The sequence below is a fragment of the Peromyscus eremicus genome, chromosome 1, assembly GCF_949786415.1.
Source record: "Peromyscus eremicus chromosome 1, PerEre_H2_v1, whole genome shotgun sequence".
Lineage (NCBI taxonomy): Eukaryota > Metazoa > Chordata > Mammalia > Rodentia > Cricetidae > Peromyscus > Peromyscus eremicus.
The window spans coordinates 172,115,521-172,134,100 of NC_081416.1; the positions used below are offsets into that span (position 1 = coordinate 172,115,521).

An 18,580-nucleotide genomic window follows, 5' to 3' on the forward strand; every position below is an offset into this window, starting at 1 on the left:
GTCCTATGTGTCTAAGAAATAACCAGTACTGAACAATGACAGAGAATAATTTACTGTCTACCTGAAGTTGCACATGGGCTACTTCACCTTTCAGATCTGTACTCATAGTTCATAGCACATAGAATCCAGTGGCATCAGAGGTGATACTGTGGATCCATTACTGTACACTACCACAATACCACTGTGTGAAGGCAACAAATGCTTGATTTGTGCCTACTATGTGTCGGGTAACCTCAAGATTTTTTAACACAATCACTTCTTTGTATCAGAAAAGGGCCTGAAGATTCTCTGGTAGATTTTGAATGACTGGAAGAATGTTTGAACTTTCTGGAACAATGAGCAGCACTGACTCTATAGTGGTCTTGGCAGAGGTGGGAGGGTGCTTGCAGTTCCAAAGGGAGACTACAAGGTAAGAGAAAAATCCACCAATATTGGTATCTTTGTACTGGGTGAAAATGGAGCCCTGAGTCCTTAGCAGGTGTTTCCATTGTTTAGCCTAATGTATGGCTGAGTTTCTCCCTCTCCTATTTGGTGGAGGTCAGCACAAGGCCTCCATGCTCTTATTGTTTTGTACATTTGATTTCCTTGGTATGACACTCTCTCAACTGTCAACATGGTCCCGTCTCACTGACCAAAGATCCCTGCTCATGTTTAGAGTAGATTGGTGTTGGGGTGATGCTTCCCAGACCTCTTGCCCTATACACTCTGCACCTTCACTTTCTGTTGCTGTTCTGTCCCTCTTGTGGTTCCAGGCAATATCTGACTTAAACCCTCTAGATTATTTACTAGTCTCTCTGCCAGTCAACTGGCATTGGGGCTGAATGAGCACTGAGATTTGTATTATACTTTTGAAAGAAGTACTGACTAAAAAATCTCAAATACCAGTGGAGAATGAATAAATGAATGATATCCCAGGGCCCTGTTTGCCTAGGGAATTATTTAAGAATTTCATAGGTTTGGAGACAGAGTTTAATTTTTCCATTTGCTTTGATTGTTTCATACTTGTTTACAAATTACATTTGTGAGAGAATTTCTGTACAAGAGTGTCCCATTGTGGGTGTGTGAGTATGGCACACAGTAGAGGTTGGAGAAAATCTTGTGTTCATTCATTTGTAGGTCATCCAACAATGAGACAAATGCCAGTATTCACTGAGCTATGCCACTGACAAACACCAGCTTGATTTTTTTTATGTGGAAAATTATACCTGATAACACCAGTCTTCAGAATATTGTAGTCATGCTGACTAAGTTTGGGTAAAATAATCTGACCTTCCCTTCTGCTTGCTACATTTTGTTCACCAAGAGCTTCCTAATAGTAGACTCTTTCTGGTTCTGTTGACTCTCCTACAAACCCGCGACTCTTCTAAGTTCCTGTGCCACTCAGGAGACTCCAAACAGTAGGTGTGTCTTCTCTCAACACTGTCAAGTTATGGTCTCCACACATGTAAGAAGGAGACTTGGACAAGTAGTATGTTGTGGAATATTAGTTGAAGATGTGCTACATTTGTTTATGCTGTGGAACATTTGTTTAATGATGCAAAGATGTATTGCATTTTTTTATGTTTCATTTGTTTAACTCTGTGAAGCTGTGTTGCACAAACACCTGATTGGTCTAATAAAGTGCTAATTGGCCAATAGCTAGGCATAAGACAGGATAGGCATGGCTGGCAGGTAGAGAGAATAAATGGGAGGAGAAATTGGGGAAGATAGATTGGTGAGAAAAAGGAGAAGAGGAGGACTCCTGAGGTCAGCCACCCAGCTACACAGCAAGCCATAGAGTAAAAAGTAAAGAAAGGTATATAAAAAGGTAAAGCCTGAGGCAAAAATAGATGGGATAATTTAAGAAAAGCTGGCAATAAACAAGTCAAGCTAAGGCCTGGCTCTCATAAGTAAGAATAAGCACCCATGTATTTATTTGGGAGTTGGGTGATGGGCTTTCCAAATAGACAAAAGAGTAAAAAACAACCAACTACAAGAGTGCATCCTTTACACAGGGGTACTGAGGGTGCCTCTCTGGTCTTGGTGGTATAACATTACTCCTTCTGTGGCACTTCTGCTCCATCACAGCTCCTAAGCTCTGTAATCCTTCTTCCCTCTGAGCTGAGCCTCCTGAAAGACAATAGCACCTCTCAGATTGCCATGAATTATGGGTGGGTATGTTTAAGACACTGCTCTGCCCTCTCCACTCTCAATGGTGCCCAGTGTCCCTCTACCCTTCTATCATTATGTTTCCATCCTCCAAACCACATGTGAACAAGGCTAATGAGCATCCCTGTGCCCTGCTATAAGAGCAGCTTAACCAAGAGCTGCCCTCTGCTGTGCCCTGGCCTTGTTCTGTTAGTACTAAAGAGGGAGTCTCTGAACTTCCTGTGGGTTGCACAAATCCAGCTACACACACAGTCTACCATGTGATGTCAATGTTCTGGAAACATGGAATTTGCTTTCAGCTGGAAGGGGACAGAGATGCCTGTGAGGGCCCTAAAGGGACCATCTGTGTGATGCATGAGGAAAGGGACACAACTATTCTCTCTGCAGTCACTAATCAGGGTTCTGATTCAGGACAAAGGCCCAGGAACAGATGATTCAGGAGTCTGACATCCTGGGTGTGTGGGATAGGAGACTTGAGACATAGAAAGAGGGTGTGGATTCTACTGTTCCACAGAGCAGCAAGACAATGCTTCCACTTCCTCTGCTTACTGCGCTGTGTGATGGATCAGCCCATGAGATCCCTGAACTTTCTAAAATGCCTTAGACTTTAGTCTAGGTCATGCCTCTTGGGTACCTTATTTTTCCCAAAGAAATTACATAAAGTAGGGAACTGAACATGATCCCTTATCAATGTCACAGACACAGGAAGGAGCCAATAGGCCTGGGAAGGCTGTGTCCGTGACTTCCAGGTCTGTAGTGACAGAAGTAGAAGCTAGGCTACAAGGTAAGTCATGATTCAGACAAATACCTTTCTAAGTATTGATTTGTGGCCTGATAGTGCTCCCTGTTTATCACTGAGGGAACTGCAGCTCATGTCTAGGGAGCTGCCTAGATCACCGGAGCCTGTTACAATTTCCATGAAGGATGGACTTCCCTAAGCTAGAGCCCAGCAGATAAGTACTTGTCAGGAGCACCCGTGTCCTGTGACCCTCTCCTTGGTGCCCATGACCCTCCAATGAAGTCTCATGAGCCCATCAGGACAGTTAGTGAATGGCCTGGACACCTGTTGAGCTATGTTCTCCTGATGACTCTCCAGAGAATGATCAGGGGACCTATCCCAGCCAAGGCTGTCATGGCACTGTACCAGCTGGCTTCACACTGCTCAAAACATCGACTACTAAAAACCACTGTTCCCTGACTTTAGGAAGTTAAAATCCAATTCTAGTAAAGTGATTTTCAGGGCTGCCTAGAGATGGATCTCTGACAAAGATCTGCAGACAGGGCTTATTGGGGATCACCTTTTAGTGAAGCTATCATTTTTCCTCAAGTATGCCCAACATTCATTCCTCAGGGTCTTTCTCAGGGACACATTCCTGGTGAGAATCCAAAGAGTCTAGGTATCCTAGACTGATATGCTTGGTTTGATATGCTGGGGCTGAGTTACCCATCATGCATGCAGGTACCTGCAAGATGAGGTCAAATGAAGGATTCTGACCTATTGCCATTCTACACTTTGTGTGTCCTGCACTAAATGCTTAAACCCTAAGATGGGGACACAATGCAAAAAGGATGTGTGCAGAGGTCAGGCCTTATGCTCATGTGTGTAGTCAATGGAATGAACCCTACTCGCCTCCCAGAGTTCACAAAGAATCAGTTACTGTACATGTAGAGGTACATGATTGTTGATGTAATTGCTGCATGTCTATTTAAGGTTTGTAAGGATAGAATCCTCTGTCTTTCTGGGTTACCTTGTGAAGCAGCAGGGGTTCTTTGTTGTTGCCCATGTGTATATGTGTTTATGGTTGACCCTGTGGGATTAAAATACTTATCAGGGGCTCATACATGGAGAACTACTCTCCCTCTCTCAGCCCTCATTAATTACCTGGAACTCCTTATGCAGGAGGGGAATCTCTTGATATTCCCCCATGTATCCTGCCATGTCAATTGGTGTTGTCATTTTTCAGGTCTATTTATGCAGCCATATGGTTGACTTTCCTTGTGTATAACTTCCCCATATTATATAGAAGACACAGTCTCACAGTAGACCATCTGCTCTTCTGCCTCTTACAGTATTTCCAATCCTCTTCTGAGATGTGCTCTGAATCTCAAACAAGAGGGTTGTGTTATAGATAGGTCAGGTAGGGCTGGACACCCCATGGTGTCTATCTTAGGGTTTTATTACTGTGCAGAGACATGGAAGCCATGGCAACTCTTATTAAGGAAAACATTTATTTGGGGCATGCTTAAAGTTACAACGGTTTAGTCCTTTATCATCTTGGCAAAAGGCATGGTGATGTGCAGGCATGCTTGATGCTAAAAGAGAAGCTGAGAGTTCTACGTCTTGATCCTCAGGCAGCAGAAGGAGACTGTGTGCCACTCTGGGAGTAACTTGACCATATGAGACTTCAAAGCCCTGTTCCACAGTGACACACTTCCTCCAACAAAGCCACACCTTATCCAAACAAGGCCACATCTCCTAGTAACACAACTCCCTATGGGCCACACATTCAAACATGTGAATCTGTGGGGACATTTCTATACATACCATGAAGCATCCATTATTCACTGCATTTACATTACTTTTGGATTTCTTGGGTAGCCTATGTCTGTGCATAAAAGAGCACCTTTAATGTAGGGCTAGAACACTTCCTGTATGTGGAAATAAGGATGTTTATTTAGAATGAACCTAGAAATTAAACTGGTTTAAGAAAGTGGCCATTATAGGTTCTCCTCTAAGATCCATGAAATAAGTATTCATGTACAGTTGATTCATGTACATTCTAATACCAGCCATGATTTCCCTCCTTTTGAGCAGCCTAAAGTTCAATTAGACAGTTTTTGGTTATCTCCAAGGGATAACTGCCACTCTGGCACATTTGGGGATATCTTGCCATGCTGGTCATTGCTGTACTTTGTTGGAATCATGACTGTGTAGAACAATTGATTTTCTTCTGTTGCCAGCTTACATGGAATCTTCAAGTACTATAAGATCTCATCCTCAGAGAAGAGATTTCTGTATCAGATCAGCATGCACAGGGATTAAAAGAGTCAGCAGCAGGTTCTCTGCATGTATATTAGAGCTTATATATTTATGAGACTCCTGGCACTGAGAACAAGTGGGTCTCTGACTCTTGTGTCTGCTTTTGAGACTCCATTGCTCTTATTGGGTTGCAGGGTCCAACAATAATGTGATAGCTTCTGTCTCATCTTATTATATTTTATTTTGTCATGTTTTGTTGTTATTGCTTGAATGGCTATCCTCTAATGAGAGAAAGAAAGGAAGTGGACCCCATGGTAGGAGATATGGGGAGGAACTGAGAAGTATTGAGAAGGGGGGAAGTATGAACAGTATATATTGTATGAGAAAAGAATATATTTTCAGTAAAAGAAAAAAGTTAACTCATCAAAGTGATTAAAGGCACTGAAAACTTTTAATTAGGTCAACTTTGTTTTTAAAAGAGTAACGATAACACTAGAAGTGAAATTTGAGAGCTTGCTGTCAATTTTCCAGGTTACTAAAATTTCATTAACTACTCAGTAGTGATGGGGGTAATTATAGAGTGACTTTCATGAAACAGACAAATAACCTACAGAGATGGAACCATGAAGAAACACAAAATTGATTCTGTGAATAACTCATAAGACTGAATTAATAAAGACATTTGACAAAAGTGAACAATTTTTAATGAGGAAAACAGACAAACTAGGGGTACAAGAGAGGCCAGTGCGTTAGGGGCGCACATGAAAAACCACTGCCAACTCAGTACTCAGTGAGGGCACTGATAGTTTTTCCTCGAAGACCAGAATCGCCACACAAATGTTGGCGGTGGCCACTTTTCTTGACTATTCTCTTAGATATCCTAGACAGAACAATTAGGCAACAAAAATAAATAAAAGTTGGCCAATTAGTTGGCTGTAAAATAGATATACAGATAACAGAAACTTAATTTTTGAAGATCTTAAAGATTTTGCAGAAGTTTCTGGAACTGGTGAACAAAAACAGCCATCTGAGCTCTACTAATGTAAACTGATATTGTACATAAGCCACTAGATGTCCTGTTTTTTCACATGCATAGAGAAGATAAGAAGCAAGAAAGACTCTAGTGGTACCCATGCATCTCTCTGGGAAGAAGTAATAAAAAAGATTTTGTGAAAGGATAGGGGGTGGGCGGAGATGGGGACAGGAGAAAACAGGTAGGGTAAGGTGGGATGGAAGGAGGAGTACTTGGAATAATGGCAGGAATAGTGGGACATTTTGGGAACAAAATGGAAACCTACTACAGTGAAAACTCTCTTGAGTCTACAAGAGTCACCCTAGTAGAGACTCCTATAGTGAGGGATAGGTAGCCTGAACCACCTTTTTTTATAATGACAGAAGACTTCTAGCAGTGGGACTGGGACACCAATCTAACCACAAAACCTTCAACCTACAATCTGCCCTTCCTGAAATACATACTAAGGTAATAGTGGAACTGAATTTGTGGGATTGGCCAAGCAATGACTGGCCCGACTTAAAGTCTGTGCCATGAGAGGGAGCCCACACTTGACATAGAGGCTGAGCAGAACAGAAATTCAGAATAGAACCAAACATGATTGGAAAAACATTTGAATGAAATGATCAGTGTCCAGCCTAATAGTCATCAGAGAGGCATCATCCTACAGAATATGGGAACAGATGCAGAGACACACAGTAAAACACTTGGCAGTGCCAGGGGAACACCACAGAATAGGGGAAGGATAGATTGTAGGAACCAAAGGGGTCAAGGACACCATGAAAACATGAAACACAAACAATTAAGCAGGGTTTATAGAGGACCAAGAGACTGAAGTGATAATCACAGATCCTGTACGGGTTTGACCTAGGGCCTCTGCATATAAGTTATGGTAGTGTAGATGGGTATTCTTGTGAAACTCCTAATAGTAAAAGTGGGGACATCTCTGACTCTTTTGCCTGCCCTATGGACCCTTTTCTTCCTATTGGTTTGCTTCTCCCAGCTCTGATATGAGGGATTGTGATGAGTCTAAAATAACTTGCTATGCCATGTTCTGTAGATATCCATGGGAGGTCTGTTGATTTTTTTTAAAAGAAAAACAGAAGAGAAGTGGATCTGGGGTAGAAGGGAAGTTGGGTTTAGGGAGTAGTGGTAGGAGGAGAAATTGTGGTTGGGATGTAATACGTGAGAGGAGAATAAAAAAGTACATATTAACAGGAAAAACACTTATGTGCAAGGTCCCATTGTGAATGCTACTTTCAGGATGAAAACAGTATGAACTGCCCTTATGTGAAGGATTTTCCATCTGTGCATTAAATAAACTGTGTATCAAAGATATTTAGAAACCAGATATGTCCACAGTGAAACATGGGCAGACCCTTCTCCTGTCACTCTTCCTCACTTCATATAGATGACTGGTATGCAGACTGCATTGCACTTAGGTGAATTTCTCAAAGAGAGAATGTATTTGAGCATATGAGAGCATGTTTTTCTAAATGCAAACAATGCACCATTTTCAAAGCAGACTCAGAGGATCAAAAAGTATGAGGGCTCTGGTAATTACTTCCTATTAATTCTAAGGGGCCACTGTATATTTGAACCACAAGCTAAGCTCTTAAGATCTTTGAATTTTTGCTTACAATATGGATGTCTTTAGTTTCCTTTTAAGACAACCTCGCTTTAAATCCTGGTCTTCCCTTGTACACAGTTGTATGCCAATATCACAGGCATGAGTCACCCTGCTGGCTATACCTGAGTAGACACTGATCAGTTTCACCACATAACTTTTCCCCATGCTTTACTCCATTGAAAAAGAAATGTGAGCATTCTACTGTGGGATGAGAGGAGAAGTCACTCACTCATCGTGGCCAGGAGACTGGGAGACTGGTCTCCAAACTGAATCGGTTGGAGACCTCACACTTATATTCTCCAGCATCCTCACTTTTGAAAGGATCTATTTTGAGTCCACACTTTGTTGGGGACAGAGTCATTCTCTTTGTGAGCTTCAGATTCTGGTTATTGAAGATCCAGCGGATAGAGATATCAGTGTCGGGTGAAATGCAGGTGAAGGTCACAGATCTACTTCCTGCGACTGTGGTGTCAGTGATTTGCACAAAGGGCTGTGACACATACTCTGTGAAAAAACAGAGAAGGGTAGTAAATGACATCAGTCTAGACAGTTCAGACTTTATAAACCTTCCATGGGGGGAGAATTGGGAGCTGTGACTATAGACATATCTTGTGATTTGGACCTGCCACCCAAGGACTGTGTGTCCCTGATTCAGGCACTGCTTTCTGTGTCTCAGTTGCCCTGTAATAAGACATGATATTGCCTTGTACATGAATTAAGCTTTGTTATGAGCATAATTATCCCCTTGAGATGAGGGAGTTGCTCATATCAGCAGCATCTGTTACTATTTACCCACAGAAGAGAATTCCCTAGGCTGGACCCCTGATGTGAAGGAGGAATTTGGAGTAGCTTCCTCCTCTGTTTCTTCCCTCAGTGCCTTGACCTTTCTGTAAAGTCTCAAGCCCATCAGAGCAATAGGCTAATGGCCCAGTCACATGTCCACTGAGCCTCAGGAGAAACAGATGCACAGGTGACCTATGAACTGCAGCTGTCATGGCAGTACACAGCTGGTTCTATACTCATTGGGATAATCAGTAACATGACTTAAGACAGTCAGTAAAGCCTTGTTCCCTGTCAGCTGTCACAGGAAATCTAAACAAACAAGTCTAAACTAATTGTCACCTTGAGTCCAGCCAGAGGCAAAGTTTTAGAGTCAGGGCTTCCTTGTGGTCTCTGTGAGGACCCCATGGATTAATCAGCCAGAGACTACTTGACTCCCAGAGTCTTTCTGAAGACATGTGCATGGTGAGAGCTCCACGTGTCTGCACTGAGGCTGACATCATGGGGCTGAGTTTACTCAGCACAGGTCCTCCTCTCTACAGGTAAAGACAGGTGAGGAGTCCTGATCTATTACACTTTGGCTACCCAGTATGCATCCTGCAGTGGGGGCCTCAACCTCAGGAAGGGAACACAATGCAGTGGGGGAGAGAGCAGACACAGCCCCAGTTTAGTGAAAGTTTAGTGTATGAGGTTTAATAAGCCACACCCAGCAGTTGGAGACCATAGAGAGTCACTTACTCTTTACTTGAAGTTCCACGTATGCTGTTTCAATTATGGAATCTTTCTTTATAACATCTAGTATGTATTTTCCTGCATCTTTCTCAGTGATACCCTGGAGCATCAGAGATCCATTATTGTACACCATCCATCTTGTTCTTCCGTGTGTGGGCCCCCAGGAGATGGAATTTCTGGCTATGTTGTATTCTACAATTTTAAGGTATGGAGCCTTATACCAGCAAAGGGCTTGCAGATCTTCTGGAAGATTATGTACTTGGAGAAGAACTTGTTCCTTTTCAGTAGGATACTGAGGCACTGGTTGGATCGTGAGTTGGGAAGATATGAGAGGGTTACAGAACACAGGAAGGGAAGCTGGAAGGGAAAAAAGAAAAAAATCCATCACATGGGGATCATTGTGCTTGGTAAAACTTTGGTGACCTCCATCCTGAGCAGATGGATTTGTCACTCAGCCTATAGTTGCAAGGGTTGGTGTGTCTAACTCACTTAATGAAGGGTAGAAACATGACATCCTTTCTTACAGTGTCCCCAGAAAGTGTCATGTCCACTGCATGGAACTGTCCCCTTGGTGTCTACATGGCTGCTCCCTCACTGCCCTCAGTCAGACACTGCACACACTCATGTACACTGGGGTTTGAGATGATGCCTCCCCTGAACTCAACAGGCCTGGGACTTTCACTGTCTAGGTTTTTTCTTCAGTTTCCTTTGAGTCAATACTCAACCTCTGAGTTCACCCAATAGATGCACTTGCTGCTCTATCAAGTAGCCCTTAGGTCTGGGGCTGTGTGGGGCTAGGAGCAGTCTGATCTTCAAGGCAGGCCCAAAGTCTTTAAAAGAGCTGTCTTGTTTTACATCAACTTGACACAAGCTACAGTCATTTTGCAAGACAAGACCTCAGTTGAAAACACTACCACCAGATTAGTCTGAGAGCAAAACTGTAGTACATGTTTTTTAATTCAAGATGGATGCAAAAGTATTCAGATCATTGTGAGCAGTTCAAGAAAGCAGGTTGAGTAAGCATGAAGAGCAAGCCAATAGAAAGAACTCCTTCATGGTCTCTGTACCAGATCCTGGATTTTATTTATGACACTCTCAATTTAGAGCTAATAAATACCCCAGTCTAACCATGCATGTTCTAAAACCATTGTTCCCTACCATTAAGAGTAGAACACTAGAAAATGCTCCCCTGGGTCACTTTAGTCCAGCCTTGGAAGGAAGACAGGATTCAGCGATCCCTTGTCTAGAGCCCCAAGAGCCTCGGCTGACTCTGGCATCTTAGGCTGAGTTACTTTCCATCAAGGTCTTCCTTGATGCAGGTGGAGTCAGAAGATGAAAGATGATCTGTGGACATTTGTCTCTACCAGTGTGTCCTGCGCTCAAACCTCCCCGTGGGGACACAGTGCAGAGGGAAGGGAGACACAGGCTAAGCATGACAATCCCATGTGTCTAAGCCCCACCCAGCACTGGACAATCACAGAAAATCACTTACTGTGTACCTGGAGTTTCACAGCTGTTTCTTCACTTTTGATATATGTTCCCAGAATTTGTAGACCGTACCATCCAGAGTCTTTAGGAGTGACACCATGAATCAGCAGGGATCCATCACTGTACAACGTTTCTCTGCCAGTGTATGCAGGCCCCCACACAGTTGTTTTCTTGTCTATTGTGTATTGGACAATCACAAGCCTACTGTTTGCAGTCATCCTTTTGAACCAGACAAAGCCTATAATATTCTCTGGGGGATTGTGTATAAATAGAAGAACACTTCCTCCTTCAGCAATTCTGGATGGCACTGATTCAATAGTGGGTGTGGCAGAGGGGTCAAGGCGTCCACATTTCCAAAGGACTTCTAGAAGAGAAGAGAGAGATCTATCTAAATTGAAACTTTTGTATTTGAATAAGATAGGCCCTCTGTCCTGAGCAACTGTGTCCACTGCTCAGCCTAGGTGTGTGAGTGTCTCCCTGTCCCACCTAGTGGAGGTCATCACGTGCCCCCCATGCTCAGGGTCCCCACACCTGTCATTTCCACTCAGTTGTGCTCTCTCCTCAGTTGTCAACGTGGCCCTGTCTTACTGCCATCAGACCCCTGCTCACATTTACAGTGTTGGTGTTGGGGTGACGCCTGCCGGACCTCTTCCCCTGCAGACCCTGCATCTCCACTTTCTGGCTTTGTTATCACTGTTTTACTGTTCCTCTTGGGGTTCCAATAGACACCTGACTCTGCACTCTGCTGTGTCCTGGCCTTGATCTCTGGGCACCAAAAGGGAAAATCTGCACAAGTATGTGACACAGAAACCCAGCTGGGCACCCAGTCTACCCTGTGTTCTCAATGCTCAGAAAACATGGAATTTTCTCCCAGCAGGAAGGTGACAGAAATATCTGTAAGGCCCCAAAAGGACCAGCTGAGTGATGTGCGGGGGAAGAGAACAAATCTATTCTCAATGGAGTCACCAGTCAAAAAGTTCTGACCCAGGTCAGAGGCCCAGGATGTGCCAGGAATCTCACATCCTGGGATATGGGAGTAGGTGCTCTGATTTGTGGACAAAAGGTGTTAGCTCCTTTGTCCCATGTAAGATTTCATGACAATGCTTCCACTTCTTCTATGCCATGGTCTTTCTGGCATGCCTTGGACTACTATTGAATTGATTCCCCTTGGGTATTACATATTTCCCAAAGAAAACACACAAAGGGAGAAGTAGAATATGATCTCCTGGCAGACACATTAAGATGCCATTAGGTCTGAGAATGCTGTGTCTGTGATTGTCAGGTCTGAAAAAACAGGGATGGAACCAGACTACTAGATAATGTCCTGATTCAGGCAAATTCTTTTCCACTGGTTTATTGTGTGTCCTGATGCCACCCCTGGTGATCACTAGAGCAACTGCAGTTCCTGACTGGGGAGCTGTCAGATCAGCAAGGCCTGTAGCCATTTCCCTACAGGAGACAATTCCCTGAGCTGGACCCCAGAGGATACTTGTCAGGAGGACCTCTGTCCTCTCTCCTTGTCTTTGGTTGCCCTGACCTTCCTGTGAAGTCTTATAAGCCCATCAGAACATTTAAGTAATGACCTGGGCACCTGTCTGGCTAAGCTCTCCCTCCATGTTCAGTCTCTGGAGAAGATGTCCAGGGGACCTAGACTAACCATATCTCTCATGACAATGCACTGGCTGGTTCCAAAGGTGCGGGACTTGGACTACGAAAAAGCATTGTTCCCTGCCATCAGGAGATCAAAATCCAACCTTTATGAAATGCATCTCAGGCCTAGTTGGAGTAGAGTCTGGAACAGCGGTCTAGAGCCAGGGAATCTTGGTTCTCACATCACTGTGAGGATCCCAATTTTCCCCCAACAGGCCCAATGTTGATTCCATTGGGATCTTTCTCAAGGACACATTGTATGAGAACCCCAAGACTCTAGACAGAGGCTGTTATCCTAGGTTGAGTTACCCACCCTCCGTTAACCTCTCTGTAAAGTGAAGTGAAATGAAGGACTGTGATCTATTACCATTATTCTATATCATGTGTGCCCTGCACTGAATGCTCCAGTCCTAATAAGGGGATGCAGTGCAGAGGGGAGAAAGGCACAGAATACTCTACTGTGTGTGTCCAATGGAATGAGGCCCACCCAACAGCAGAATTCACAATCACTTACTGTGAACATAGAGGTACATGGATGTTTGCGACACAGTATTTGTGCGTCTATTAAAGGTTTGTAGGATATAAATTCCTGTGTCCTTCTCATTGACATTTTGGAGGAGCAGGGATCCATTGCCATACACTTTCTCTCTACCACTATATAAACGCCCTGGCACACTTAACTTCTTGTTTGGTATACATATTGCAATTATATGATTCATGCTTATCTCCCCTTTGATCCAGGCGAAGGCTATAAGATTCTCGGGCAGATTGTGGACAAGAAGAAGTACATTGTCTCCATTGGCCACATGGGGTGGGACAGGTTCCATGGTAAAATCATCAGTGGTTGAAAGGTGCCAGCAGATTAAAATGGAGGCTAGAAGGAAACAGAGAGTTACCATCAGTATTGAGCCGATGTGGTCACCACTCAACTTAGGTGTGTGGTTAGTGGTGTGGCCACACTTGGTAGACACGAGCAACATGACTTCCATTCCCTCAGAGCCTCTGACTATGTTATTAACTCTCTCAGAAATTCTCTGCTCGGGTTTCTGCCTGGCTCTCCCCTCAGGGCCCCTACATCCCTCCTCACATAGAGTATTTGGTGTGAGGAGCAATGCCTCTCTCAACTCCCCTGCTGGAGAGTCCCCACTTCCTCTTGTTTTCCTCCATTCCCTTTGTGATTCCAGTCATCCCACCCTTTCATCTTGCAGATAAATGGACATCAGGTCCACTAGAACAAGGGCATTGTAAGGACAGGTATTACTCTAACCTTTTTGGAAAGTTAAGTTCCTGGAAAAGATTCAGACACAAGTGGATAAAGGAAAAAGAGATGGAAGGAAGGAAGGAAGGAAGGAAGGAAGGAAGGAAGGAAGGAAGGAAGGAAAGAAGGATGGAGAGGGAGGGAAGAAGGAAGGATGGGAGGGGAGGGAGGGAGAGAGGATGGAATGAAGGAAGGGAAAAGGAATGTGTCCTCATGGGATTATCTACATAGTCCCCAGGTTTGTAGTTAGTGCTAATAATTATATTCAAGGGTGATTTATATTATTTTAGATTTACTCATGTACTGTATGTATTTCTGAAGGCAGGCGTCTTGATGTGTGCATGTGAAGGTGTGTAACCCATATAGGTGTGGAGGAAAATGTCTCTGTGGGTGCGAGTGTGTGTGTGTGTCACAGCACCTGTGTGGACAAAAATGTCTCAGTTTACCCATGTGCAGGTGTACCTGTGTGGAGGTCAGAAAAGAGCCTGCAGGAGACTGTTCTCTTTATCTGCCTTGTACGAGCTAAGAATTAAATTCAGGTTGTCATGTCTCCACACAGAGAGCCCTCTCAATGGTCCATTCCTGCTTGATTTCTATCTGGAGAGTCACCCAGTCATGGTTTGGGACATCAGTCTTTAGAACATTGCAGGCAACATAATTGACTGTGGATACAGAGTGTTCAAGGCTTTTCCCTTCCCCTCATCACCTCCTGTCTGCTCAGAGTCTCAAGCTGCTGAGCCTCCATCCCTTGCTGTATCTTCTGCCCCATGGCTGCAAAAAGAAGCCTGAGTCTCCCCTCAGGCTCCTGTCCTCTTTGGGACACTCTAGCCTGCCTTCAATTTCCTCTCCGCCCACACAGTAAGAGAGTGGGTACACTTACCTGTGAGCAGGAGCCCCTGCCAGGGGGTGCAGCCTTTGCAGGGAATCACAGAGGACACCTCCATCTCCCTTCTCGCTGTGCTATCCTCTCTGTGAGGAGCACAGTGACAACTCTAGCAAGGCACTCAGGCTCTGCTGTCCTTGTTTCCTCTGAGCTGTTTCCTTGAAGGCTGGAGAACTTCTCAGAACCCAGTGGGCTTTCAGTGGTGGGACCTGAGTCCAAGGCACTGCTCAATCGCTTCTACTCCCAGTGCTACCTAGAATCCCTCTCAACTTCCCTTTATGTTTCTCCTCCAACAAACACATTGAGCAACAGTGCTGATAAGCATCCCCATGCCCCCAGAGAAAAATGGCTCATCCCAGGGCTGACACATGCTGTATCTTGCCTTGGGGCTGTCAGCACCAGAGGGAGCCTCCATCCTGCCTACGTGTCCTTGTGACAGAGAGACCCAGCTGAACATGCAGAGTCTGCTCTGTGTCCCCAGTGCACTGGGAAGGTGATATTTTTAATCCTAGGAGAAAGGTGACAGAGATGTTTCTGAAGAAACAAACTGAATGATAACCAAGGATGAAGATCAATCCTTTATCACTAATGTCACCAGTCAAAGTTTTGAACTAGGAGAGATGCGCAAGGGCTGTTGTCTGGGGGTTGCACATGCTCAGTGTTGGGGAAGATGTGACCAATTGTCCTTGAAAGGACTGAAGGCTCCATCTTACTATAAAGGGGGTCAAGGCAACATTTCAGCATTATGTATTGGCTAAGCAGTATGTTGGGTGAGCTGATGTCCTCCCTGATCATCCTGGGTCACCTTTGCCCTTTGCCTAGGTGATAATCTGGTGGTGATTCTGTCTTTCCCTATGTGAGACTCCAGGAGAGAGGGGATGTTCAAGTTTTCTATGCAGAAAGTTTTCTCGGAAAAAGCAAGCAGCCAGTAGGTTTGAGAAGAGTATAGGGAGGGAGCTCCAGTTTGGTAGAGACAGGGATGGAAACAAGTGTGCTAAACAAGGTCATTTTCTGACAGTGAATGTGTGTCCTGATATCTTTCCCTGGAGATCACTAGGAGACTATAATCTCAGCAGGCAAGGTCAACAAGTCAACTGTGGCCTGCCCTGATACCCTTAACACAGGTGGGGTTCAGGGTCTGTTATCATGTTCACTATGCTCTCCAGAATTCCTAATAACACCTAGTGTAGGGTAGGTCTAGATGGAGTTGCAGATTTGTCCTGGGAAGTCCAGGACTGAAGTTGGAAGCAATGTTCATCCAGAAGACAGACATCCTCAGAAAGAATCTTGTGGTCAGAAAAAGTTCCTAGACATTTCTGTTGAAACTACAAAGAGAGGACACAGCCTAGTATGGTGGTCCATGTATGTAATCACAGCTCTTGGGAGGTAGAGGCAGGCAGATCTCTATGAACTCAAAGCCAGCCTAGTCTACTAAGCAAGTTCCAGGACAAATAGAGCTATTAGACAGAGAAACTTAATCTTGAGAAAAAAAGGAGAGGATATTAATTAAAGTAGGGGCTGCACATAAATGTTCTGGCCCATCACTGGTGTCTAAATCCTTCCTTCTCTTTACCCACAGGGTCCTTTAAAGGTCTGCTCTTGAGTGCAGGGAACATTGATTCAAATGGATGTGTCATCTGCTCTGTGTTTGCTTCTCTCACTCTGACTGAAGAAAATGCCCTGTGCAAAAGCAGCTGAGGGGAGAGTAGAGGGTCCATTTTCTTCTGGGGCTGTGTCCTATTGTAGCACTGAAGGAAGTTAGGACAAACAAACATGCTGCCCACTGGCTCATTCACTGTTTCACTCTCCCTCTCATGCTTAGCTATCTTTCTGATACAACCAAGGGCCATCGGCCTAGGGATGGTGTTACACATAGCGACTTGGGCCCTCCTACATTACCTAAGAAAATCCCTCACAGATATGTACAACCTGACCTGATAAAGCAGTTACTCTGTTGAGACTCTTCCCCAGGTGATGTTGGACTGTGTCAAGGTAACAATTAATACTAACTAGGATGCTGTTTCAAACTGCTAAGTCCTCCTCCTCCACAGGGAGAATTCAAAGGAAGTTCCTCATTCTCCAAGGGAGTATCCCTCTTTCTTTGCTGTGGTCATCACATGCCCTTGTGTCCACTGCCCCACACAGCTGGACCCTGAGAGCCAGGGCACAACTCAAGGACATGTACCCTGGGTTTCACTTTTCCCACTTACCAGATCATGAGCTCAGGGACACTGTGATGTCCACCACAGGAATTGTGAAGAGTAAGTGAAACAACATCATCAAAATATTAGTTTCATCCAGTCTCTAGTTCGCCACGCCCACAATTTCTGTAATAACTTTTACACAGCACATCTTGTAGAAAGGACAAATTGTAGTTTAATTATTAGTAGTTTTAGCTAGGAAATCACCTTCCTAGATTCCTTGGAGTTTCAATTACACTAGGTTTCTAGCTCCTCTCAGAGATGTTCCCAGATTTCAGTTGTCTCTCCCAGTATTCTCTCTCTCTCTCTCTCTCTCTCTCTCTCTCTCTCTCTCTCTCTCTCTCTCTCTCTCTCTCTCCAACAATCCCTCACAAAAGCCCTCCTGTTCCAATCTCCACACCCCCATCCAGATGCCAGCCCCCTTTCACCCATAATGTCTATTCTATTTCCACTTCATAGGTGTGGCCTTGTTGGAGTAGGTGTGGTCTTGTTTGAGAAAGTGTGTCACTGTGGAAAGGAGCTTTGAGGTCTCATATATGCTCAAGCAATACCCAGTGAGAAAGACCATTTCTTATTACTTCTACATCAAAATATAAGGGGATTCTCAGCTCCTGTTCCAGCCCTATAATGAAATCATGTTGCACCTTGATGATAATGGACTAAACCTCTGAAAATGTGAGCCATCAAATAAAATGTTTTTCCTCTATAATAGTTTCCATGGTCACGGTGTCTCTTCCCAACAATAAAAAGCTAGTTAACACAGGTATGTCCCTTGTATCCCTGATCTCTTCAAGACTTTTTTCATGAATGGGTGTTGGATTTCATCAAAAGCATTTTCAGGATCTAATAAGATGACTGTGTGTCTTTTTCTTTCAGTTTGTTTATATATTAGGTTACACTGACAGATTTTTGTATGCTCAACCATCTGTGCATCTCTGGGATGAAGCCCACTAGATCATGTCCAATGATCTTTTTAATGCATTCTTGGATGTGGTTTGCAGGTATTAGGGTAAGTATTTTTGAATCTATGTTCATAAAGGAGATTGCTCTGTAATTCTCTTTATTTGCTGAGTGTGTGGTTTGGGTATCAGGGTGACTGTGGCCTCTTAAAATGAATGTGGCAGTGTTCATCGTGTTTCTATTTTGTGGAATAATTTGAGTAGCATTCATCTTAGTGCTTTGAAAGTCTGGTAGAATCTGTGCTAAAGCCATCTGGCTCTGGGCTTTTTTTTCAGTGGGGAGAATTTTAATGAGTCCTTCCATCGCTGAGGGATATAACTATATTTGAATTGTTTACTTGATCTTGATTTAACTTTGGTAAGTACTATCTATTGAGAAAATTGCCCATTTCTTTTAGATTTTCCAATTTTGAAGTACAGGTTTTTGAAGTATGACCTAATGATTGTTTATATTTCCTCACTGTCTGTTGTTATATCCCCATTTTTTTATTCTGCTTTTGTTAAATTGGATATTGACTCCTTGCCTTTTAGTGAGGATAGATAAGGGTTTGTGTAGGGTAAAAGGACCAGCCAAAGAAACACACCCTGACCCTGACACCAGAGCCAAAAAAAACACATCCCAATCCTGAAACCAGAGCCAAAGAAAAACACTCTGCCTTGACCAAATAAGCGTGAAAAACAGCTAATCCCTGAGCATGAAATCTAACCAATTTCTTAGCTTGTCGAAGCTCGGGGATTGAAATCCAACCAATTCACACTCTGAAAATCTTCACTCTGGAAAAACTAGGCCACTACAACCTCCTATATAGGCTCTGTACCTGTTTAGTTTAAAGCTGCCTTTTTCCACCCTGGCAGAAGC

At 43.9% G+C, this 18,580-nt stretch overlaps 1 protein-coding gene across 1 annotated transcript in view; it reads right to left on the minus strand.

Annotated features, from left to right (window-relative positions):
* Positions 1-7,999: 7,999 nt before the first annotated feature.
* LOC131897480 (pregnancy-specific glycoprotein 22-like) overlaps positions 8,000-18,580 on the minus strand; it is a 37,340-nt gene continuing 26,759 nt past the window's right edge. Inside the window, exons 5-7 of the mRNA XM_059248430.1 lie at positions 12,935-13,294; positions 11,359-11,535; positions 8,000-8,274 (exon numbers count right to left, since the gene is read on the minus strand). Coding sequence (XP_059104413.1) covers positions 8,000-8,274; positions 11,359-11,535; positions 12,935-13,294 — 812 coding nt within the window. The remainder of the gene's footprint in view (positions 8,275-11,358; positions 11,536-12,934; positions 13,295-18,580) is intronic.